Raw genomic sequence first — 25,853 nt, 5'->3', positions numbered from 1 at the left:
ATGCAGCAGGAGGTAACAGAACGGCTGCTGTGGGTCAGAGCAGATGTGTCTGCGCAGCCCCAGGGCCAGGACATGAGCCATTAGTGGCTGCTGAGGACAGAGTGCAACAACAGGACACGTATGTGGAGATACTGCACTGGAATGTGATGGCTTTATGCAGTTTGCAGCTCATTAACTTTGAACAGGATGGGAGGAGGTCATTAGGTGTAATCAGTTCGTACAGTTGCCTTTTGAGCCAACACACCTTTCACCAGCCATAGTACTTAATATGATTGAAATGGGAAGCCTCATGTTTATAGCTGGTGCAGTGAGAGTTTTTTTAACACCCACTGACCAAAAGACAAATAAAACTGGTTCTGCTATTCATGGTCACATAGAGGCCTAGCCTATCCCCTCCTCTTACAGGAATAGCCGTCTTCCTGTACAGCATTTAGCATTAAAATTATTCTCTTAAATCCTAGTTCAACACATCTTCAAATTTCCTTCTCTCAACTGCAAAATTGCCGTATCGCTGATTTCCCTGTGGACGTGCGTTGGCAGGACATTTAAAAGAAAAGCCAAACCACTAAATGTTCTTTTCAGCTTGACTTTGAGTCAGTAGGAAGACTTCATGCAACCTACTTTCAGTTTAAACAAAAAACCATTAATGGAACAACATCACTTGAGCAGTTTAATTATACTACCTCATGCTGAGCAAATAACAACAGATAGAACTGTTAAATTACTCATCAACTACTTCAGCATATTAAAACTTTTTGAAGGGGCTTATTATTGCAAGCATAAAAACCTCAAGAGATGAACCCACTTGGATCATGCTGCGGAGGCCTCTGTGCTGCTTCCATAAGGCAAAAGGAAAGTAGCTGTTTCTAACATAATGATTTTTCTCTAATCGCAAAAGCCAGGAATTCTGTTTCTGCCCATCTCCCTCCTTGCACCCTGCAATCACTTCTTCTGTGCTGCTTTCCAGTCCCGCAGGAACTGCCCGTTACAGACCGTCAGGTTAGAATACAGATCTTTGTTAAAGAGATTAGGAAATTATTCGGACACCACCAAACTAAAGCATCAATCTTTATTTATAAAGTAAATTACAAAATAGATAAGGTAAACTTAGTTAATTTTAGCATCTGAAGGTGGTTTTCATTGAATATATAGACACCGTAAATCCAAAGTTTCCTTTATCAATGTGTTATCCAAGTAACAGAGCAATTATTACCTTGATTAGTTTTACAAACCTCTGATAGGAGTGTTTTAAAAGATCAAATACTTCCTACCTTGCAACAGAAACATTTCAAAAATAATTACCTGTCATTTTAATTAACTATTTAATAGCTTGTGAGTTAAGTGCAAGCAGCTGCATTGCTTTTGGGCTTTATGAAGGCCAACAATAATTTGAACGGACACTTTCAATTATTAAATGACCAGAGACAGTTAAGGAATAACTTTCATTAATGCCCTCATTTTGTGCTGGCTCTGAACATTCATTAACAGCAGTAGTGTTATGTGAGGCAACTACGCAGATGTAAACGTGACAGATTTTCCAAAAACATCAGATGCTTCTTATTGCTATGTCAGGAGAACAGCTACAAGAGGCCTGGAGGGGCAGTCGGCAGCGCAAGACTTCACACGGTTATCTCTTCGGGGAAAGGCGAGGGGGAAATAAGCTCAGGACATGACTTTCTGCTGGCTGGTCGGGGGTTCGTACACCCACATAGAATATTTTGAAGGAAGAGAATTTACAATGTCTGGTTTGGGCCAAACTCTAAAGCAGCTCATTATAAAGACCCTCACATAATCACTTAACCAGCTCTCAGCATCCTCCAGATTAAGCTTTCTACCTCCTATCCTCATCTGCCTAGGTCAGGATTAGGGAAAAAAAAACAACACGAAACAAAACACAACATGCACATAACCGTAACAGGTCAAACTCTTCATTATTTAAAACATTTGGTATCAAAAAGCTGAACTTCTTTACTGGCTCAAATAAGCGTAAAAATGTATGTGCACTCTCGGTATGGCTGACGCATGGGCAGGAATACTAAATTCAAACAAAAAACCCTCCAGCAGTAATTTTTAACTGCTACATTCAAAGGTTTCCCTTTAAAAAAAAAAAAAAACAAAACAAACAAACAAACAAACCAAAAACCAAACCAAAGTGAAGTAGGTGTGCTGAAAAGATTGAGTTCAACTAAAAATACATTTAATTACGGTGAACAATGAGCTGCGCACACATTAATCATGTTTAAAAACACAATGACATTTGCCTGACAGGTACTTCATAAACGAAACACTCCAAAGGGCAGCTCCTTGCCCTAGAGGGAGAAGGCAAGAGGCAGAAAAAGAACACAGTAGCTAAGGGCAAGCAGATTAGCTGAGGATCAAGAGCTATTGGAGTGATGTAGTGTATCAGATTAAATGAAAAAAGGTGAGGTGTCAAATTTCTACAGCGTAGAAAAAACCACAGTAAACCCAAAACTATTCCAATCTTCACATTATGTAGTGCAATCCCAGACGTCAATAACAAGCTAGTATCTCCAAACAAAAAAATATATAAGATAAAACAAATTTTATCAGGAGCTAAGTAGTGTCAAAGCATTATTTCCCTACAAAACTAGGTTAAAATCTGTCTTCCACCAGGTAAACACGTGATTCAGCTCTATAATGTGTACACCCAGCATCTATGATAATACGCTGTGAACCAAGACTTGCCAACTCCCATGTAGCTTTAAAAAAAAAATTTCAAAGAACACAAAGCTCATATACAAGACACTAAAAAGCAAGTCCCCACTGGGGAATATAATCTCTCCGCTAGTATTTGCCTCATTACACAATTTTAAATATTTACGGTCATCCAATACTTGATTTCCACATCTAATGCTTTTTTAATCCACTTATTAAAATAATCTAATTTTCTTCTTCCTATTAAACACATTACTCATGGTTCAATCAAGTTTAGACTATTCTGGGTGATTTTAGTATTTTGGAGAAGGGAAGAGGGAGGGGGGAAAAAATAAAAAAAAAAAATCCTAACCAGGTGCTGCCAGCAGTTATTCAAGACCTAGTTGGATTTTGTTACAGATTTAAGTTACTATTAAAGTTCAAACGTTCAGGAAAAGTCATTTTCAAAATACTTTGAAAGTTAAAACTGCAGTTGATACTGCTAACACACTAGAATCTCAAGAATAACTCACCATTATAAAGCAAGTCTATTTCCATTTTTACTGAACTTACACAGTTTTAGATCCAAGTGCATAGATAATCAATTATTTATTAGAAACTTTAAGCATATTGCTTCAAAAGCAGCTCCATAATCTACTGAGTATACTAACTCATGCACTTTTAATCACCTTTTACTTGGTCATTCAGTACTTAATATGTAAGGCTGATGAGTGGTATAGAAGTCTGGAAAAGCTTTAGTGGTTTTATGTCATATTTCTTTAAAAGATAATTCCATGAAATTAGTTATAAATTTGAAATGAGCATGCTTTTGCATGGGAAAATATCCAGCTGTTCCTGAACACTTGCATTAATTGATGGATAACGGATTTGAGTTTATCTTTTCTATTACAAAAAAAAAAAAAACCAAACAAAACCAAACCAAACAACAACAAAACCCAACAATGCACCATGGCAAAAACTGCTATAGTACTATTGTCCATAAGAGCTACAAGGAAAACTAAGGATTTATCTGAGACAATGCTGTATAGTCCTTCAGCTCTTCTCACGTGGAAAGTCTCACGGGTTTCAACAGGCTACTCCTAAGACGACAGGTCTGTTCTCTAGGTACAGAGCTGCAACTTACCCACAGAATACACGGGCCACAGTCTTATGTCTGCAAAGTTTATGATCACATGTACAGCTATTAAATAATGGATTCTAATTTAAAATAAAGGGGTACTAGCTTAGTCTTCCTCTTTTAGCTTTACAATAATTAGCTCTTCCACATGTTACAAAACATGGTCAACAAATATAATCATGTAACAATATAAAAAGTGTTGAGGTCAGAAGACAGAAGAGTAAAAAGAGCCTTTTTTTTTTTCCCTAGCATCTATGAATGGAATGATTTCAGTTCATCACCAAAAGCCAGAATTTAATTTCTTACTGTAATACTTTATAACAAATGCAAACAACGGTTTCTAATCACTCGGTGTTTCAGTCTCTGCTGGACCTCTAATCAGTCTTCGTATTCCCCTCTTCCCTGCAGGACCTTTCGGTTTAGCAAAACTTTGTTTGTGAGCATGTTGTTTTGGATGAACCTCTTCATAAAGAAAGTCAGCAGTTAACTCATCACCATTATCTATTTCAATCTGGGAAAAAAAGCCAACATTCATCATATTCATCTTAAAGACGTATTTAAAAACATTTCAAAATTTTGCTGAAGTTCTAAATACTGTATTAAAACCAGATGTGCAGTGATGTTCAGAGTCTGGCATGAAACGTTCTCCATCTTGTGCCTAATGCCCTGAGCAATCTTGGACAGTTTTTCTGAGAATCCACTATACTCTTACCGGTATTAAGTGTGATTTGACTTAATTATTTTTCCTGAAATATAAGCACAACTACACAGTACATATGCCAAGAAACTTCCTCTGTCCCAAGCTTTAGCACAGTGTACATATTAATACTAACTAGGAGTGCACATTCCATGCAAGAACAAGGGCATATTTAGTCATCTATAAAGTATTCCTCAATAAAAGATAAGAAAGCAGTGTGCCGATCTTTCAGAACTACAATGTCCATTCTTTATTCTCCCTTCTAAAATAAAAAAACTTTTCATTGTCCCAATGTAATCTCCACATTTTAAGAATTAAAATTTTTCACTAAAACGTGCTTTTAACGCTAACTGAAAAAGCAATGTGCCTACATATTTTTGTCTCTTGGGATAGAAGGGGAGGAGTATAAACAGCTTATATGATTAGCTGGCTACTGCAACTCAGCAAGTACTCAAGCCAGGGAAAAGCTAAAATAAGTTTAATGAACAAAAGGGGAGGTTGTTTTGGTTTTTCAAATTTAAGCATATAAACCTGAATGGAAAGAAAATACTGTTCTCCAGCCAAACCCCACTCTTTCGAATTGCAGGAATTTAGAATTCAGAGAAATGCCTTGGCCCTGCTTTGCTGAGCACTCGACACTTCATGGCCTGCCAAACCATAGCACTTGATGGGCTTGTCAGCCACGGTATTGCTGTTACAAGTCCATCCTTCAGAAATACGTCTATGGGAATTTCAGGAGTCACATGGTGCATTTATTTTCTTGTTGAAAGGAAATTTCTGAGAAATGATTGCACATAAAAACACGTAGTGATAATCTACTTAATTCATGTCACCTTGGTTAAAATGGTTAGTATTAACTCTGCTATTTTTTTAGATAGACTTAGATAGATTTAGATAATCCCCACAGAAACCAAGCTTCAAATATTTTCTAAATATACAGCACAAGTGTTAAGAATGTAACCACAAGTCATGTATTCCATAAATGGACCATTCCGGTGGTCTCTGCTCTGGAGGTGAGAAGCAACTAATTCCATAGTAGTAAAATCTACACAATGTGAAAAGATCAGCTTACTTGCAAATCTTTGTTTGCCCCATCAAGGACTCCTAAAATACCAGTTTTAAGTTCCAGAACTGCAGCTTGAAATTATTTTGAAAATCCCTAGATAACCTTTGCTTTAAAGGAATTTAGTGTTCAACAACAGCAACGTGTTGTGGTCCAAAATACGGCAGGCCTTGTTAGTTCTAAATAGTCCTTCAAAGTATTCTCAAAACATGCCCTTGATGCACAAGGATAAATTTGTTAAAGCTATGAAAATGCAGAAATTATGATCTAGAGAAAAGCTTCTATGACTTGACTTTGTATCTGGAGCTTTATCAAGAAGTATTTCTTGTTTAGGACAAACTTTAATAGTTACACAACACTTTTCATTGTTTAGAGTAGGCGGTGGCAGAGACAGTTCTAGTTAGACATTAAGAATGGAACAGAGGGATGGAGAAAATATCAGTATACCCAGTGTACTTACCTTTCTAATTATCTGCATCCACAGCTGTCTTTCTACAATTTCTAACAGCGGACTTTTGCAACTAGAGTAGAGCATTCGTTCTCGTATACTACAGGTATATCCTGGCATAGAGTAGATGAAAACTGCAGGAAAAAACCACAAACCAGACCATAACTATACTCCCATCAAAACCTGTTTCATAAAATCATTTACAGCAGAGAGACGTTGCAAATCAACTATGCAGTCTGAAAGGGAAAAATTAACACCGTTCTGGATCTTTTTTGCTTCAGCAGTGTTTCATTTCCAATGGGGCATGACAGAACGGCCAGTATCTTTATGTTTTCACATGACAACTGATTTATGGGTGTTCATGATCAAAAGGGATAGCTCACTACTTTCTAAACATAAGGACTCTCCAGAAGTCAGTTTCACAACCAAATAACTCTGAAATTCATGATCATGCTGACAGACAATTTACTTTTATGACACATCTTTCTCTCTGCCTCAAATTACTAAATTACTTGAAACAAGCCAATTAAATTTCATATTGGGGAATTTTCTCATACCTATGGATTCCAAATAGTCTCCTTCATGGGCATGCTTATACAGGAAAAAGTGGTAACGCGCAGCATCCTTTGGAATTCTTTTTGGCAAGTCCTTAAGTTCAGTATGAAGCGTGTTGGCCAAAATAATAGTTTCATTTTTCATATCAATTTGCTGTTAACAAAGCAAACCTGAATATAGTTAATACACAGAAAGCAAACCAGAGAACATGACAGGATGAAAAAAATATTTCATCCAATACAGGATAGTAATTTATCAATGTACGTCATCTGCGCACATTGTTTAATGTGCGGGTAATGTATTTTATACTCACTATTAAAAAATAGTTGAAGTATTTTATACTTGCCAGTTGTACATAATTCAGTTTCTTATTTTTCAATTTCTCCAAAGCCTGAATAGCTTCTTTTGCAATGGGGAATGCTACTCCTTGCAATGTTTGATGCTTGGTATCTACACCAACGTCCGTCTGTACCTGGAACACAAGTCAATAGAGAAGATGTAAACAGAAACCTTTGCAAGCATCCGTTTGGTTTCATACAATAACTGACAATGCATTTCATGTGGTTACACACAGAGTCAGCAGGAGCTATTCCAAGAATAAACTACCCTAAACATCATCCCCAGATACAACAGATTTGCATTTTTTAATTTACAGGTCACATTCTCACGCTTACCTGAAAACAGTTTCATATCTTTGAAACAGCTAGCTTTGCAGAGCCAACAGAATCATCAGAGGGAAAACTGGCTCAAATGTCAGTGAAGAAGCTCTAAGTTAAATTCTGGTATAAAGATACAATAAGCCAGGAGGAAAGAGCTTGATTTTCATATGCTGCATTATACTTTTGAACTGACAATATTGCTTATAAACTTTGTTGTATCTTGAAAAATTTTAGATCAAAACATACAAATGCCATTTCCAGGGAGTCAAAATTTTTGGAGGAAAAGAGAAATTCTAACAAAAACAGATCTTCTTGAAGGAAAAGCAAAGCAACTTCCCTCCCTCCTGCTTCAACACTCTCCCCCCAAAAGCCTATACCAAAAAGAAAGCAAACAAACCAAAATCTTGACTTCTAGAAAGTCTAACACAAAGTAAAAAAATCCAGGGTCACTGCAAGCTAGACAATTGTTCATAATCCAGTTGTGTTAGTCGCAAATTATTTGAGAGAAAAGAACAGTTATTTTAATGCCATTTTAAAAGAATTTATGTTTATCTTAGCATTCATGAATTTTCTCTCAAAATGAGTTCTGGCCTCCAGTTTTCCCAAGTCTGAACTTATTGTCTAAGTATTAGCTTTTGAATATATTGACTTCCTGTTATAATTTCACAAATTTCATAAATACATTTAACATTGGTGATGAAACAGCAAAAGTCAGAAAAGTGTACAAAATGGAAAGCATGGGTCTTAGATCTATCAACTAGAAGATATTCAGCTTTAATTAAAAAGGCATGCTAATGAAACAGGAAAACCGATTAAAAAAAATAAAAAACAAAGATACTCGGGGAAACACTAAATTATACTCCACATTTTAACGAACAGCTTGTTGGCAACAAGGAAAGAGGAGGAAAAAGCAGGTGGAAGAGTTTACTTACGTATAAAGATTGACAAATTTATGAAGAAGGTTAGATAAAAAACATTTGCAAAATATATCTGCATAAAAGCCCGATTAGTAAACATAAAAATAAGCATCACAAAAATAAGAAACCATAATAAAATACCATAGTGTATAAACCATATTAAAATACAAGTATTAAAAAACCCAAACATAAAACCAAGCTGTGAAGCGTGGTAAGGGAATGAGAGGCAAGGGAAGAGAATAACCCAACGTAACTCCAGATCTAAGAAAACGAACAAAATCTACTTGTCCATACTGCAACATATTTCAGACCGTTAAAGCAAAACAAAAACACCTGAGTCAAAAAATATTTCAATTCACAATTGTTAGTGATGGCTGCTGAGTGGAGTGGTGGATAAAACGACAGATGAAATTTCCTATGAATAAATGTAAAGTAACATACGCAAGAGGAAAAAAATTCTTCTACCCATGTGGTGATGGGAGTTAAGCTAGCTTCTACCATTTAGGAGGACCTTGCAGGTGACACTGAATATATCCAAAAATATAAGCCCAGTGGCCAGTCTTCACCAAAAAAAACAAAACCCAAACAAAACCAAAAAACCCCAACACTCCCCACCCACATATGAAATGTTATGAATTGTTAGAAAAAGAGTAGAGAAGAGAACACATCATTACGCACTGTAGATACCAGTAACATGCCTGCATCTTGAATACCACATGCAGTTCTGGCTTCCCCATCCCTCCATCTCATAAATTACATAGCAGAACTGGAAAAACTGCAGAGAAAAGCAAAAGGATCAGAAGAAGGGAGTGCCTTATTTAGGAGGAAGAACTACCTAGATTAGGACTCTTCACCCCCGAAGAGGTAACTGATAAGGAATACAACAGAGGTCCATGGACATAGAATTATAGAATAGTTTGGGTTGGAAGGGACCTTTAAAGGTCATCTAGTCCAACTTCCCCTGCAATAAGCAGGGACATCTTCAACTAGATCAGGTTGCTCAGAGCCCTGCCCAACCTGACCTTGAATGTTGCAGGGATGGGGCATCTACCACCTCCCGGGGCAACCTGGTCCAGGGTTTCACCACCCTCATCATAAAAAAAATTTCTTCCTTAAATCTAGGCTGAATCTGCCCTCTTTGAGTTTAAAACTATTAACCCTTGTCCTATCGCAGCAGGCCCTGCTAAAAAGTCTGTCCCCATCTTTGTTATTGAAAATTAATCCCCTTTAAGAATTGAAAGGCCACAAGGAGCCTTCTTTTTTCCAGGCTGAACAATCCCAATTCTCTCAGCCTGTCCTCATAGGAAAGGTATTCCATTCCTCCGGTCATTTTTGTGGCCCTCGACTTGTTACAACACATCCATGTCTTTCCTGTGCTGAGGGTTCCAGAGCTGGATGCAGTATTCCAGGTGGGGTCTCACCAGAGCAGAGTAGAGGGACAGAATCACCTCCCTTAACCTGCTGGCCACGCTGCTTTTGATGCAGCCCAGCATGTGGTTGGCTTTCTGGGATACGGTTGGCTTTGTAAAAGGGGGAGGGGGAAAATGAGGAATCACTTAATGACTTTTCTCTGCCTTCCCCACACGATCTGTAGGGATATCAGAATAAACTAGCAGATAGCAGGTGATGGCTTTTTACACAGTATTTTGTCACGCTGTGGAATATGCTGCCAGAGGATCCGTGGCTAACAAAAACGTTGTGTGGATTTAGAAAATGACAAGACTACATGATGGACAAAAAACCCATTAAGAACAACTATATAGTAAGGCATCATCTTTTGCTCAGGAAGATCCCTACCTGCAAACATTGTGGCAACAGAAGAGTATTTGAGGGAATTATGGCCATCTTGCCCGGCTCTTACACCCTTCCTAGATTTCTGCTGTTGTTCACTCAGGGACTTGACAGCAGACTAGGTGATCCTTTGATCTGACCCAATAAAATATTTCTTAGGGTAATTAGGAAAGAATATGCATATGGAAAACTATTTTTTTTTTAATCAGAAAGCTTTTAGTTTTCTGAGGCTAATTCCAGGCTTCATAAAGGTGGAAACAGCGAAGACAGAAATAACGTAAGTTCATGCATTACAAGATGCTTCAAAGCAAGCCAAACCGGCAGCAATCTACAGTTTATGTATCTCTAAAAAACACAACTATCGCTGCTGAAGTTTCATAATAGCACATAAGGTTTTAGTCTGCATGAATCACCTGTTAAACACAATGTATGTAGTGCATAAGAGATAATACTAATAGCCAGAAATGATCATCAATACCACAGAAGATTTACATTCATTAGTGGGTTTTCTTTTAAAGCTGTTCAAGTGAAATGCGGTGTTTGATAATGAGTGCATTTCTACATTGCATTAATCAAAATTAAGACATGGAAAATAACAAAAGACACCACTGAGAAAAAAAAGTCAATAAACAACCAAATTGCAGCAACATCACCGTAGAGTGAAAACATTAGAGAAGATACCAAGCTGGATTTAACACGATGGTTTGCTGACATCCAGCTGCAGAAATAAACCATGTACCATGTACACATGTACCATGGCTGTAAAATACAAGCCTAAAGAACTAGTAAAATCAGCACATGACCTATTTTAATACATCTCTGAACACAAACAGTGACCAAGTGAAGGAAAAACGTGAGAAAAGAATCCTTAAACTTTTCAGTCAATAGCTAGATGGCAATCATCAAATTATTTGTTTAAAGGCATTTGTTAGACGTTTTTCTATAAAGCATTTGTAGCAAAAGCAAATCAGTCTCCTAAAAGGACTAGCTACTTGTTTTGGATTTCTATTTTATTTTTATTGGAATTCCATTCACTTCCTCAGCCTTAAGGACACGTGCACTGGTGCTGGAAGTTTGCTAAGTGTGTTTCCTCTAGGGATAAGGCTGCTGAAATACTCCTGGCAATAATTCACTGCAACATTTGCTATTTTGTGTTTGCTTTACAATTTCTGCACCATGGGAAGTGTATGTATGTAGGCAATCACAGAATGGTTGAGGTTGGAAAGCACCTCCAGAGGTCATCTTGTCCAACCACCCTGCTCAATCAGGGACACCTAGAGGGAGTTGCCCAGGTCTCTGTCCAGATGGCTTTTGAGTATCTTGAAGATGAAGACTCCACAACTTCTCTGGGCAAGCTGTGCCAGTGCTCACTCACCCTTCACAATGAAACACATCTAGTGACACCAGAAGCATGTTAAGGGCCAAAGCAGCAACAATTAAACTCTGTGGTTGCGGGGCCTCTGACTCAGACAGTAGGCCTTGCAAACTGAACAAGATCACGCCACTTCAACTCCAGCCATCATCATCCTACAAACTCAACTCATTGAGAGATAAATTTATATTTTTATTCATGCAAACTTTCTGAAGCTTTCCATTTTCTGTTCTGCCTTTTTTTACCCTAGAAAGGCTTTTTCCTACAATACGTTTGGAATTCTGCACCCAGTTTCCCACCCATGCTCTAAGACGTTATAGGTACCTCGTTAATCTTAATTTGTCGAAGTTCCTCTTCTGCTGCAGTCAGAGGTGCCGGGGAGGACTGCGATATCAAATATTTTTTATATCCATTCAGCGAAACATCATCCTGAAAGTACAATATCAATATTGATCATTTTTGATAATAAAAGTTTTCTTCAAAGATGCTATATGCAGCATAAAAAAAGCAGTTACTTCTCATACAGTTATGGTCTTTTTTGAATTGGTTACAAGTGTAGATGCATTTGCAAATTCAGCTCATTTTCCTGTACAGCAGGGTCCACTGGCTGCTCTTGTACCCAATTGTATCGCAAGCAGCATTTCCGCAATCAGTCCCTAACTACCTTACTAATTCAAAAATTAGCATTAATGAAGACCGCATGCATGAAGTAATTAAGTCTTCTTGGACAAAACCTCACAAAATTGCCACAATTCTAATAAATTAAAAAATATATTAAAATCTATTCTCTAATAAAATTTGCATGCTCAGACTGGTAGCTTTTTGGTAGTTTTCTACATAAAAAATGGGAGACGGAAATGCTGTGTTAGGACAGGGAGTAAGCACATGATACTGCAAATAGTTTAGGATGGAACATCACAGACGTGATGAATTCTGATTATCACTTTGGGAAATTCCTTAATACTCTGTGTCAGTTCTGGCCCTCTCCAGAGAAGTTGATACCAGAGGCAAATACTGTTGTACTTTTATAATTAAGGTGGTCTCTCACAAAAGGACAGGACTTTATGCAATCGTAAGAATGTGATTTACACTCAAGTTATGAGGACAAAGAGAAAGCTCCTTCTTAGCTCTTCCCTTTCTGAAAGAGACAGACCTTCCCAAATACAATTTCCAGTGCCAATGTTGCATTATGTCTTGTTTCAGGAGCACAGAGGTATTGAGGTTAATACACATGAAGTCGCAGGCGAGACCATAACCACGTTCTACCAGGATAACAGAGCTGGTTGCAATTAAATCATCCGTGTGTCTAACAAAATAAAGACACAGTAATGCACTGGACGCTGATGATCAAGATTCTGAGTGAGGTTTGCAACTTAAATACTTTGAAGAACCTGTGATTTTCACACGGATGAACATTAGAGGCCAGCTACAACTAAGCAGCTTATAACGACACTAAACCCAACAATTTTAAGATCTATTAAGCTGTAACATAATGATCTTGGAGAAAGTGGGTTACATTGACTTCATCCTCTAAGTACGCCAAACACATTCTGAAATAACAGTAGTAGGCAAATGCAATCCTCCTTCCTTACAATTGAGAAGGAAGCTCAGACTTGTGCCTAGCCCTACGGAATCACGGAATCTTCAGAGTTGGAAGGGACCTCTAGAGATCATCTAGTCCAACTCCCCTGCTAGAGCAGGATTGCCTAAAGCACATCCCTCAGGGCTGCATCCAGGCGGGTCTTGAAAATCTCTAGAGAAGGGGACTCCACAACCTCCCTGGGCAGCCTGAAACTCAAAGAGTCCAAACTCTACATATTGCATAGACTGCTAATGGTTTGGGGCAAGTGATGGTGAGAGATTAGTTGATTGAACGGGCAAGAAAAAAATAACGACCTCTACCAGTAAACCCTCTTAGCAACTCAGTTATCTACTTCTCTAGAATACAGCCTCTCCAGAGAGGTTTGTTAGGTAATGAAGGTTAATGCTGAATATAAGAAATTATTTACTCAGTGAGCAGCAGAATTATTAGCCCCATGTCCTTAGGGACTTCTCTGTCCACCATAACAGCCCATGTCTCTTCCACAGTTTTTTCCCCACTACAATACCCTCTATTCTTCCCCAAATCTCAAACTCCCCCCCTTCCTTCGGAACCAGCTCCATCTGAAAGTGTTAACTATACTTAGTTACTTGTTCAAATGAGAGCAATTACATTTTAACATTTGGATAATACACATAGCTTTTAACTCTATTTTCCTTATAATCAAATAAGAGCAGAAACACCACAAATTCATACCAGTAAGATCAGCTACTGTATTTAGTATTTAAAGTCTGTGTGCTGACTTTAAGAAGAAAAACATACCTGTACAGTTCCAAATACTTCATCCTTAATATGACCACCTCCAAATTCTTTCTTAAGTGTTGCTCGCGTTGCTGCATACAACATTTTTTGACGAACCTAGCATATCATAAAACAGTGTTGATTTGGTTTGGATTCTTTTTTTATTTTGATGTACGCAGACAATACAGCACATTGGTGTACCAAGTCCACTAACAAACATCTTTCTGGAACAAACATTTTAAGTGTTGAAACTGCATTTTGAAGATGTAATTCTTACTAAAGAATAAACTCTGGATCATGACACTCACACACACTATTAAATTCTCAAGGGCATGATACTATGCATTATTATCAAAGTAGTTCCAAAACTAAATTGCAGCTTAAGTAAGAGCATGAGCTTTTTTTCAAATGGTAAAAAAAATGTCAACATAATCTTTACTAATTTTAAATGGGAAAACCCACAATTGTTTAGATCATTTGTCACTTGTCTGTGTACTAATGGATACAACAGGTACAGAAAGAGCAGACTGCAAATAACTCATCATTATTTTTTATTTGATAGTGACTCCAGATAGTTTTGGTTCAACTACAAAGAGGAAAAATGAAATTTTCTGCAGGCAGATCTAATGATGTTTGTTCCCTATCAACTTGTGTCTAACATAGTCACTTATTCCTCCCCGAACATTCCCATCTTCCCACCTTATTTCATCGTCATGCCATCCTCACCACTATACCTCACCTTTTCCACCTCTTCTCTTCTATGCACTCCCACTCTTGGTCTCTTGCTACTTCATAACTGCTAGTGAAAGTAGTAAGAATACGGGAATAGCTTTACTTTCTGTCTTCCCTTATCTCACATTCCCAGAACCCGTACACAGCATCCTAGTTTCCCCTAAAAATCCTTAACTTTAAACTCAGCTCCCCGCTATGTTCTCTAACTATTGACTAAGAAACAGTATATTCTGTGGCAGATTACAGATCCACAAGTGCCAGCTGGACAGCCAGCAAGCCAAACAGAATGAACAGCTTGAGCTCACACTATAATCCTTCTCTCTATGATAACACCCATTGAGATTTCTGTCCTATATTCTTCCGTAAATTTTCATGAAACACTGACAGACAAACAAAAAGGGCAAAAACATTGTCTTGTCTCTTCCAGTCAGGCTAGAAATAAATTGGATGAGCTGCACTCCACCTAGACCCACTGATATTGCTCCTCAATCAGCTTCAAGAAGGACATTTTCCCAGTTTTCTTGAGAGAAAGTGAGGGGAAGGTTGGGGAATGCTTCATTCCTCAAGTCCCCCTCCTTCATATCTAGGATTCAGATTAAATGGCACTGTTGAAAAATCATTAACAGCATGAAGCCTCTGATGACTGTTACTTACAGGAGAGTGATCAGGTGACCACGCAATGAAGATCCATTCATATCCTTGAGCATTCTGAGAATCTAATCTGTATAATATATAACATGGTTGCTTGTCTTCAAGAAGGGGAAGGACAAAGGCATCATAATCCTTTTCCCATGATCCAACTGGCTGCCTAGAGGATCCCACAATAAGCTGCTCTATAATCAAGAACCAAAGCCACAGGTTAGCAACTATACAGTTAATACTGTTTTTTTAAATTAGCAACTGCAATAAATAAACAGTTAATCAGACACTCCATCTTTCATAATATTGTCCACAATAATGGACAAGAACGGAAGTCAAGAACACTCAGTGTGAAAGCAGGTGAATTCCTACAAAAGCTGTGTATGTTCAAATTCTAGCTTACTTTAACCCAAATACAAATAGTTGAGGAGTAACGTGCTGGTTGTCATCAAGTTCTTTGATCTGAAGGGATAAGACTGATGTTAGTGTTTTTAGCATAATGTACATAGAAGGGAAATAAAAGCTGTCTTCTGCCAGTTAGTTTATTTTCAAATTGGAACACGTAAGTAGAAAAAAGATGAGAGTAAGCTTTTGAATTTTAAAATTATTGACGCTCTTGCTATAACATATTAGCGACTGTACTCATTGTAAGGGGTCAATAACTCAGTTATACAGTGAAAAGAGTTTGGAATTAATATGCTTGCACTAATGACTCTAACTTGACTATGTAAGTAGATAAACCTCTTTCTAATACAGCTTCATAACTATGGTCTCTTTAAATGACTGAAGTTGTTTATTATGTATAATTGGCTTAAGTCTGTATAGAATACTTCAGATGAGATTTAATTATGTGAACAGCTGTAGCAACAAGACTTTTATTTATAAATCACATCTCAGCTTCCAAAGGAAAGTGTCTTTCAAAACATGTATCAGCTTCCCAAGAAATACTAGTCTCCACAATCAAAACAGAAACACCTTGTTTAAATGGGACCCTAGAACAGTTTGAGGACCATCATAGTAGCTAATATACAAAATAGCTTTTGAGAGTCTAGGACCTAACTTCTAAAACTTCAGACAAAAGTACAACAGTATACAAATGCCTCTACAGCAAAAGTTTCAGAGCAAGACACAGTCACAGAACATGAACAGCTCAGGGAGAGGGTGTTTGACCCTTCTCTGAATTACATGCTAAGTAGCTGAAATTGTTCACCTAGACCAGAGTATTCAGAATGTACTTGCCAATTCTGAACTCTAGGTGGCTTTATACTCACTTGGATTTAAGGCAGAAAAATAAAAGCAGAGGAATTCTATTGCCCAGCAGCAAGCCTCTTATTAATTCAGGTTAGCAGAGTTTCAATTTGACTACTATCTGTTGACAAAGGGCAGTTGCTGAAAGCTCCTGCAGACAGATGAGGCATCTGTCCCTCTACCAGTATTCTGGAAGTTTTAGAGGTTTCTTTTTGAACTGTAGCAAATAGTATCAAAGTCTGGATTCTGCTTTTACAGAGTCAAAATGCATATATACACACACACAAACACATAAACATAAAAAGGAAAAAAATGGGGAATGTCTTCCATTTTTATCTTATTTCTAGGCTTCATTTCATATTAAAAAGTAGCATACACACAAAACCATATTGTTTTATCTTGCCTAATGGTAAAAAAATAAATAAATTCAATGGTACGTCAGCATTTGCTACCTTATGCTAGTGAGACCTTACCACAGTGACCTGCCTATAATATTACTATTGCTACTTCCTTAAGGAAAGCAATATTAAAATGTCAGAAGACATCCTAAAAAAAGCAAACACAAAGAAGACAACAGTAGGTTATTTACATAACAATAAAAGCATGTATGTGTATGTACATGTACATAAACGTACCTTCCTCCAGCTAACAGGTATTTCAGTGTATTGTGAATGAATGAATTCTAGACAGAGCAAACAACTCAAAGTGGGCATTTGATGTACTTGAAAAGATGGACTAAATCATGAAGTGTCTTATACAGTCAACCATCATTGCTGTTAAAACAAAAAGTATTTATGCCTTCTATCTTGCAATGTTTGCAGCATTGATCACTTGCCAATAAGTTCAAAGATCAAACTCAAGTTCTGCAAGAAATTTTGTACTTTTATATTCATACATACACGTGAGATTTAAGGAACAGTTTTAGCTTTGAAAATTTGTACAAAGTTACAGATTTTTAAAGATATTTTCTATGTAGCCAGGTTAATACTTAAACATCTGCTTTAACAGGACTTTCTACGTGCAGCTAATCCCAGTATAAAAGGCAGATAACATTTATACTTCATCTAAAGTTACTAGCTGCTGTGTATGAATCTCTCTAATGAAAGTAACCAAAGTGCCAAAATACTACACAGGTATGGAATTTTTTTCCTCTACTCTTTCTTTAGTAAGAAGGTAACAATAAGCTTATTTATATTATCCATATGAAATACACAGCACTTCTTGGTAAAATATGAAATGACACTCAGAAGAAAAATTCAAATCCAAAAGCACAGTAGCATTGTACTGAAAAGCTCAGCCTCATTGAAACTTCGATCTTACCTTCTGTATATGAAAGACCTTAGTAAGTTTTGCAGAGTTTTGGGTTTTTAAACAATTGTACACGTAGGTCACTAAACCACCTAGAAAATATCTAAAAGACTCAGACAAAAAGATTAAAAATTGACTAACCATTGTCAATGACTATTTTTAAAAGCCTGTATTGTCCATTTCTTGCTCCAACAAAGGTATCTTTAACACTTCCACTAGCTGAAAAAGAGAAAATAAAAGTAGCCAAATTAGCACATTTCACTTCCCTAGGACAAAGAACATTCACAAAGGTAAGAACAACACTGGAAAAGCTTACAACTGGCCCTTCAAAGTTGGACTGAAAAAGGAACACGGGAGTGATGTTCCCCCTATGCTGCATACTGTTGCAGCCACCAGCATGCCACAAAAATATGACAGGCAAGACTACAGAACAGCCCTGCTTTCTAGCATACCATATGATTTTCAACATTGTGAAAATTAAAGGTGACATCATATCATCACTCTCAGGTTTCAGAGTTAACACAGCAACACAATAAAAATATGATGCACCTCAAATTACAATAGCTTCATGAAGTCTGCAGGCTTAGTACAAACTTTCAGACAGAAACTTTATGGTCGCCAGGAAAATTTTAGAGCTTGTCTGGCAAAAGTGCTGGTCTTTCCTGAGGACACCTCTCTGAAGAGTACAAGTGAAGGCTGACACTCATTGCTCATCTTTCTTATCACCTTATCTTATTGTATGTATCTTGATGACATTGTTCAAACCCCAACCTATTGCAACAGGATAGCTTTATACTGAATTTATAAAGAGGCAGTTAAAAATATTTTAAGATGTTCGTAATTCACATTGACACTACACCGCAAACACAACAGACTCACTTCCCTAAGCACACTGAAGAACTGTGCTTGAGTCACGTGAAGATCATTCTTATCTCAACTGCTCTGCTAAATAATTTGAGTCCAGATCAATTTAATTATACTGTAGACAGGGGGTTGTACAGCATTTATTCAAGAACACTTCTTGCAAGCTGGCCCTTTAAGTAATCCTACAGCATAGTACCAGCAAAACAAACATCAAACCAGAAAACAAATAAAAAGGATTATTTATAGTCAGGTGGAGGCCAACTGAACAGATGGTCAGATGGTATCCAGCAACATTACTGCCCATACTCAAAACATTTTAAATTTATGCCCATCGAAGTGATGCCCAGGCCTATTTTGAAATTCCAAAACAGCATGGGAGGGAAAGGGGATATTAAACAAGCTGAACTGCATTGGGTTACCAGTTAAACCCCAGCTTTATCCCAGTTAGCATCTTCCCACTAACCAGTGCAGACTCTCACTGTAATTTGCTGCCAGCTTTTCTAATCGTCTCTGCCAGTCCTCACTGTTCCATTCAGCACGCAAACACTGTGCCACTTTCCAGACCTTTCAGTTCCCCCAGGACTCTTTTTTGTCCTCTTCTTCTCTATTATCTTTTTGTTCTTTATTCTCTCATTTCAAACCTACACACCAAAACAAGCCCAAAATACATCAGTCCCTGCACCATTACCAGAACTGTGACAGCTCCTGAAGTAACATTTTGAGACAAGACATTTGAGAAATCATATCACTATCAAGTGATCTATGCTTTTTTTTCTCATAAAGGTTTTAAAATTCACAACAGAGTGATATTATTTTCTACTTAAACTTTATGCATAGCAGAGACCTACAGAATTAAAATTTGGGTTTATTTCACAAATATTTTAGAGGGAATGTTATTTTAAAATTAGTTAGAAGACTGTGAACATATTCTAGTGTATTTTCCTATACCTCAACGCATTCTGTGACTTCCTACACTATTTATCTGCACTGGCCTGTTTGAAAGTCCAGTCCTTTTAGCAACTGCCTGGTACATATCACTGTCCCCATGACTTCATTTCTGTTTCCAGAAAAGAGCAGCCCATGCTGCCAAATCTTGCAATTGTTTATGAGTGACAGTAGCCTGTTTGTAGCTAAAGCCAGCAACGGCACAACAAGGGATGCTTTGCTGCAAACAAGACCCCTGATTAGTGCCTGCCAAGGCAGGATCCGTGCAGGAAAGCTGCCGAGTTCTCTCTCTACAGCTCTCCTCAGAGGACAAAAGATTCTCAAAGACACGAAGGAGAGCAGCAGAAGAGGTTTAGCCGCTCTTCTTGCTTGTGGTAAGCAACAGGATATTCTTCTGCTCCTCCCTCCAGCATTGCCAGGGGGGAGAACAAGGAAATGAAGAGCCACTATAACAGTTTTTCCCAGCCTGGGAAAAAAGCTATCCCAGATGCACCTCTGGCCTGAGAAAGGTTGAAGAACTTAAAGCCAGAAGCAGCAAAAAAGAGCAAAAGACTGGCATGCAGGGGAAGGAAAAGAAGAGAGGAGAAAGTGTGCAGACCAAATGCAGCCAATGGACAAAAAAGGGAACAGAGGAGCAGTTAAGGGCTGCTGTGGCTGGGACAAAAGTCACCTTCAACAATAAATATGGGAGAGCAGGCAAAGTACACGGTACAAGTACACGAAGTACACGAACAAGCAGACTGCAGAAACCGAGACAGTAAAACCCGACCCCCCCCCATAATCCTGCAGTATAATCCCTGTTTAGCAATTCTGTGATTTGGGGGGACCTGGTAATACTGAGAAACAATGCGTTGTCTTTTTCCTAATTGCTCCTCACATCCACCAAGGCCTAGAAATAGGGGGGGAGGGAAAAGGTTCCCTCACACTTTTCCCTTTTGTGGCTTCCAGCGATGGGATTTTTAGTGGGCTCCCTACACCGGGGCTTCTGGACCTCAGGGCTCCCTCCGCAAGGGGCCCGGCGGCGACCCTCGGCAGCCCCCGTGCTGTCCGAGCCATCCCAAACCCCGGGCAGGCGACAGCTTCTCCAAAAAGCCGGGAGGTGCCCGGAGAGGCCCCCCCCTGCCCCCACGCCAGCCTCGGCTCCCGCCTCACCGCTCCCCCCGCCGCCGCAGGACAACCTGCGCCCGGGGAAGTCACCTGAGCCAGGGCGGGGGGCAGCCCCCCTCGCCATTTACGGGTTTCTGCCGTGAACAGTTTCCTCAGGCGGGCTCCCCGCCGCTCCGCCGTGCGGGCAAACCCCGCCTGACGGGGGGTGAAGCTCCGGGTTGGAGCCCGCGGAGTGGCGGCCGCTCGGGGCCGATGCCAACGGCACTTTTCCCCCCTCCGCTCAGCTCGACCCCCCCCCCCCGCCATCCCGCGGCGGAAAGAGAGGGGCTCCTCCAGCAGCCAACAAAGAGCCTGGCAATGGAGAAAATTCCGATGGGAACGGGCCGTTAAACGGCTACAACGGCCGCCCCCCCTCGCGCCCCGACCCGCAGGGAAAGGCGCTGTCATGAGGGGCAGGTGGGCACCGCGGAGGCGAAGGAGGACGGTTAGCGCCGCGGAGGTACCTTGGATCCCGGTCTGGTGGGACATGTCGCACCGCCGCTCCGCGCCTCGCCCCGGGGCAGTGCCGTGCAATCCGCCGCCGCCTCCCGCCTCAGCCCAGCCCGGCCCGGGTCGGCTCGGCTCGGCCCGGCCCGGCCGCGCACACGTGACGCGCCGCCGCCACTCAGCGGCCGGGAGGGAGCGCGGCGCCTTCCGGGCCCCGCCGGCCCCGGCCCCGGCTGCAGGGCCCCCGCGGCGGGTAGCGGCTGTCCCGCTGCTGCCCCCTACAGCAGACCCCCCGCCGAGCGCCGCGCCTCGCCCGGTGCCCGCACCCCCTCGGCGACCCCGGGCGGCTCCTCCGGGGTGCAGTCCTGTCCCCTCCTGTCCAGTCCTGTCGCCCCCTTCGCCTGCCGCCCCACAGCGTGCTGCGGCGGGGCAGGGCCCGGAGCCGGCCTTGAGCCTCCCGTCCTCCTCCCCGGCGGAATGGGAGATGTGCCCCGCAGGGTCGCTTGTTGGCTGACAAGTAACTGAGGTGAATTCAGTCGTTCTCCGGGAGTCTGTCGTGGAGACCTCCCGTTCTACCGTGAGGGCAGCAGGGAAGGAGCCACACGGTGGGACAGCAGCTGCTTGGCTCTACTGTGAATTTTGCCTCAAATAATCACCTGATAAAGAGCCCAGAAATCAGGGGGCAGAGCCCAGAACCACACCAGAACCTCTGCTCAAGCCCTTGCCCCTGACAAGGCAGTCTTTCTCTGTTAATTTTGCAACATTTGCTACTTGGTGGCACTGCATGAACAGAAATAGCGAAGATTTCTTCTTTTTCAGCATGGATCTGGCGGTTGAGACGCTCATCTGTGTGATGATGTGGCAAGGCACGGATCCAGGCAGAGAAAGGGTGTACCGGCTTCTCTGAGCGGCCTGTCCACACGGCCAAAGGCTTTTACACCTTTTCAACCTGTGTTGATAAACTTTCCCTAAACTTTTAAAGTTCACAGTTCCAGAGAGTCCCACGTCATGAATTTAAGCATGCTCTGAAGGTAGGTTTGCTTTTGCTAGCTGTCTTTCACAGGTGTATCTCTCTACAGGTTGAGAAGAACCGTCCTCTAACAACAAAAAGACAGTTGCTATCTATGCTTTAAAAATGGCTTCTGTGTCCTGAGGTCAGTGTTTTTAATCAGTTCTGTGGTGCGGATTGGACTCCACAGGTGAAGTGTGCACAGGCGATTTTAGATGGAACAGGGCTGTGGGCACTTAACGTAATGTCCTGATGCTGACGATTCCTTCAGATTCCTGGGAGTTAGCAGGGTTTTTATGGGTCACTATACAACCTGAGAACATAAGAAATGCCGTAACAGTGCATACCAAATGTCCAGGCAGTGGACCAGGCAAGAATAGAAGAGTAAGGCAAGCGCATAGTAATCCTTCCCTGCCTCACCTTCCCAGCCTCCAGAGCACTGCAGCTCAGGAATTTCTGAAGTCAGCTCTGTTGATAGATGTGGGCGCCTGCACTTTCTCAGATCCCCGGTTTGAAGACATTGGGTGAGGGATTTAGTGCCCTATTTGGGAGATGTGAAATAGCACTGTGACTGTAGTATGTGAGCTGTGCTGTGTAATGCTAGTCTGGCAAATGCAAAGTCACTATGGAGACATGACACCAGCTAGTGAGCTGGGACTAACGGTGAGGATTGCAGCGGTCAGAGAAACCGACCTGAGGATTGCAGCTGCAGTTTGTCTTTCTTCTAGCAAGGCGGCTGAAAGAGACAGGGAAAAGACTTCATGTGAAACCAAGTAATGAGAGGCAGGAGGTGCCTCCCAGGTACTTCTGGTTCCTCTATTGTAAGCCTCCAGGAGGTTATAAAAAAATAAAGTGATTTTTAGAGAAGAGCTTTTCCAAGAGGAAAGGAGTACTAGAGATCCAGCCAGAGTGGCGACCAAAGATGTGGTGCTGTCACAATTACTTTAAATTAGTTGATCCAAAGCCTGCCATGGGTCCTATGTTCTTGGTTGCTCCACTGTGTTGGTGCTAGTTTTTGTAAAAAGTGGATTTGCCTGAAAATTTACATGGGAAGTTTTCCTTAATAGACAGATGTCCTGAAAAGACAGATCAGTTCCTTGATCCAGTTAGTCATGTGTCCTCAGGAGTACTACTATTGGCACAATGTCGTAACAAGGATGCGTAGCTAAGACTGTGGAACTGTGCCTTTAATGGAATCCATGCTTAGACTGGAAATATCAGAGACTATAATGTCTGTCACCATACTGAGATCACCTTGGGTATCTGAGGTCACATCACATCAATTCCCACCAATCTGTAAGAGGGCTCTAAATTACAGAAGAGGGATCTTAACATCTGCTTCATATGAAACAAGGCTGTTACACATAGGCATTTCATAGCATTTTTTTGGCAAAAAGACAAACTGAAAGTCTAAAGTATTTTTTAAAAATCACAGTATCACAAATATTTTCCTGTATCACAGTGTTTGATGTTTGACAAAGAAGACACGTTGCAGAGAAACAAGCATAAGCAAGTAAGGATTTTATGTCTATTGAAGATGCCTAAACTTCTGAATTCTGCTGTCCTTCAGAGTATTCCTAAAATGTTCTTGATTATTAAACTCCTATCCAAATCAAGAATAGAGAGGGTTATTTGTTAGCATATGCATTAAGTAACTTTTTTCTTTTTATTAGTTATGTTTTCTTACCTGTACTTGAATTAATTTTTCCCGGTGTACATTAGGTTTTGTATCTAATTATGGCTGTGATTGTTTTGGTAGAGAAAGCATATTGCAGTTTCTCAATTTTTAATAAGATTCTTTTAACTGAATAATAAATGACATTTTAAAAAAGGAAATATTTTTAATAGACTTTGGTACATAATTTTCTATGTGACTTCTGGGTCTTGTTTTCCTTTTCAGTGTCTTTATTGTCTTTCCCTATACATTTACTTCTTCATTGATTTAACAATGTTCTATTCACTTATGCTAGTTTATTAAATGCTGTGGTTATAATCTCTATGGAATCCTCCATTAATTGCGCGCATAGTTCCGTAATGGTGTGCAAACATTTTCTCCTGTTGTGATGTTGCCAGAAAGGCCTGTTCCAAGTTTGACTGTAATTGTCCACCTGACAATGGAAATGCACGGTTTTTTTTACATACAGTTTTTATTACTGCAGTCCATACCTATCTTGAGGTGACACTTCCAACACTAAACACATTTCCAACAGTTGAAGAGTGAAAACCTTTTTACTAGGTAATATTACAACTTCATTTTCTTGCTATAGAGCTCCATTCCCTGTAGATTTCTATCCTGACGCTCTTCAAAGCTTCATCTTAGGTTATTCTTTTCCCCCATCAGCATGTTCTTCAAAAATAACCATATTTTCATAAGATAATGATAGTATTAGAGAGTTAGTCCATCAGCAAGATGAACTTTCTTCCATACAGAGTAAGAATGAATATCAACCACTTCCTTCAGAAATACGTGAAAACTTCATTTCTTCAACTCTGTTTGCTTCCAGTAATCTCCATTCCCATACAGTCATAGGTGGGCAAACCAAGAAATTAGAAATCGCACCACTCCTGGAGTCAGATTTGCTTATAACTTTGAGAATATGTGTGGAAGGTGTTCCCAGCAAAATAGATTTCTGAGCATGCCAGTGTTACCTGTTTGTAAGTCTCAGTATATGTAGCGCTAATCAACCAACACAATATGTTCAAGTCAAATAAAAAGGTATTTCTTTGTGATGGCTAGGGCTTATGGATAGTCTGCTATTAAGAAGTATTGCTGTCTTTTCATCTTATCACTCTTTTGCCATTAGAGCAAGTGGTTTTTATTAGTGTGGACAGCTCTCACTTTATCAGTAAGTCTTTATAGCAATATAAATATATCTCTTAATTTCTTTATGCTCTGAGGTATTTCTGTTCATTTCTCATAAATGAGAACATAAACCATCTAACTCCTCTCAATATTCATAATCTGAGGGGCTTTTCTTTCTGGCTGCTTAAACAGCTGACACAGTAGATGTTGTCTGTGGGTGGCCAGGAACATGCTAGATGGACAAGTATTTTAAACTGAATGATGATGTAGTAGATAGCCAAGTTTGAAGTACTGGGGTTTTCCTAGACACTGCCCTAGACAAAAACAGATTTGCAGCAATAGGTTTTGCTATCCTAAAATTATAGACAACTGATTCTTGTCATGGTTTGGTATGCTTTGATAACAAAATGTAAAATGTCCTGTGAAATGAACTGAACAAAGCACAATCGGTGGCAATTCCAATATTTCTTACATCTTTCTGTTCTGTTAAGTGCTTCCAGACATCATTAAGGCATTGACTCTGAATATGGTTTGTTGATATCTTTGCCCATTTCTAGCCCTTATTCCGATCTGGTAGATCTGTAGCTAGACACTAGAGATTGCATCTCTACATTCTCTATGCACAGCTTAACAGGCAATGTGATGGTCAAATTTTTTCATGGTCTCAGTGATTTTTAAATTATGAAATTTCTCAAATGTTATTTGTTCTTTCATATACTTATCCTAATAGTAGTGATTAACTAATATGTAAACACAAAATCATTGTGCAGAATGATTTGTGATCCAGTCACCCTTTCAGCCACTCCTCAGATTTTCTGTTCTGCCTCCACAGTGTGTTATTTGAATACATTTCTGAAGTGCATTAAACAGTATGATGGGTATCTCTGGAGTTCTTGATTTTGCCTTTTCTCTCCAGTGGGAAAAATTATTTTAATTATTTAATACCTATGTTTACTTTGTCAGTTACTGATGACAAGTTCCAAGAAGTTTCCTTGTGTGTAGAGGGCACAGGAGTTTTTTAGGAATCATCTTACATGATGTTCAAAGTGATTTGTGGGTCAAAGAAAGCAAGAAAA

The 25,853-nt window shown here is 39.8% G+C and overlaps 1 protein-coding gene across 2 annotated transcripts; it reads right to left on the bottom strand.

Moving 5' to 3' along the window:
- Nucleotides 1-1,054: 1,054 nt before the first annotated feature.
- On the bottom strand, nucleotides 1,055-21,130 carry TWF1 (twinfilin actin binding protein 1). 2 transcript variants are annotated; one of them, XM_054199775.1, is made up of 9 exons: nucleotides 20,983-21,130; nucleotides 17,705-17,782; nucleotides 15,023-15,201; nucleotides 13,658-13,753; nucleotides 11,620-11,724; nucleotides 6,903-7,028; nucleotides 6,559-6,709; nucleotides 6,014-6,135; nucleotides 1,055-4,304 (listed from the first exon to the last, which is right to left on the bottom strand). In XM_054199775.1, the coding sequence occupies exons 1-9, from the start codon at nucleotides 21,005-21,007 to the stop codon at nucleotides 4,134-4,136; spliced, it is 1,053 nt and encodes a 350-aa protein (XP_054055750.1). In that variant the 5' UTR covers nucleotides 21,008-21,130; the 3' UTR covers nucleotides 1,055-4,133. The 2 variants fall into 2 exon arrangements, with proteins under 2 accessions (XP_054055750.1, XP_054055760.1); XM_054199785.1 differs by lacking the exon at nucleotides 17,705-17,782 and having other exon boundaries at nucleotides 20,983-21,125.
- Between the last annotated feature and the right edge of the window lie 4,723 nt (nucleotides 21,131-25,853).

This window comes from Rissa tridactyla, chromosome 1, assembly GCF_028500815.1.
Source record: "Rissa tridactyla isolate bRisTri1 chromosome 1, bRisTri1.patW.cur.20221130, whole genome shotgun sequence".
NCBI classification, from domain to species: Eukaryota; Metazoa; Chordata; class Aves; order Charadriiformes; family Laridae; genus Rissa; species Rissa tridactyla.
This window is presented reverse-complemented; position numbering and strand designations above follow the sequence as displayed.

Excerpts from the sequence above, each read along its gene's own strand:
- TWF1 (XM_054199775.1), bottom strand. The coding sequence starts at position 21,007 with ATGTCCCACCAGACCGGGATCCAAG. Across the intron at positions 13,754-15,022 it reads GGTCACCTGATCACTCTCCT|GTTCGTCAAAAAATGTTGTA; the intron begins GTAAGTAACAGT and ends ATGATATGCTAG. Across the intron at positions 4,305-6,013 it reads GGATGCAGATAATTAGAAAG|ATTGAAATAGATAATGGTGA; the intron begins GTAAGTACACTG and ends TTTTTTTCCCAG.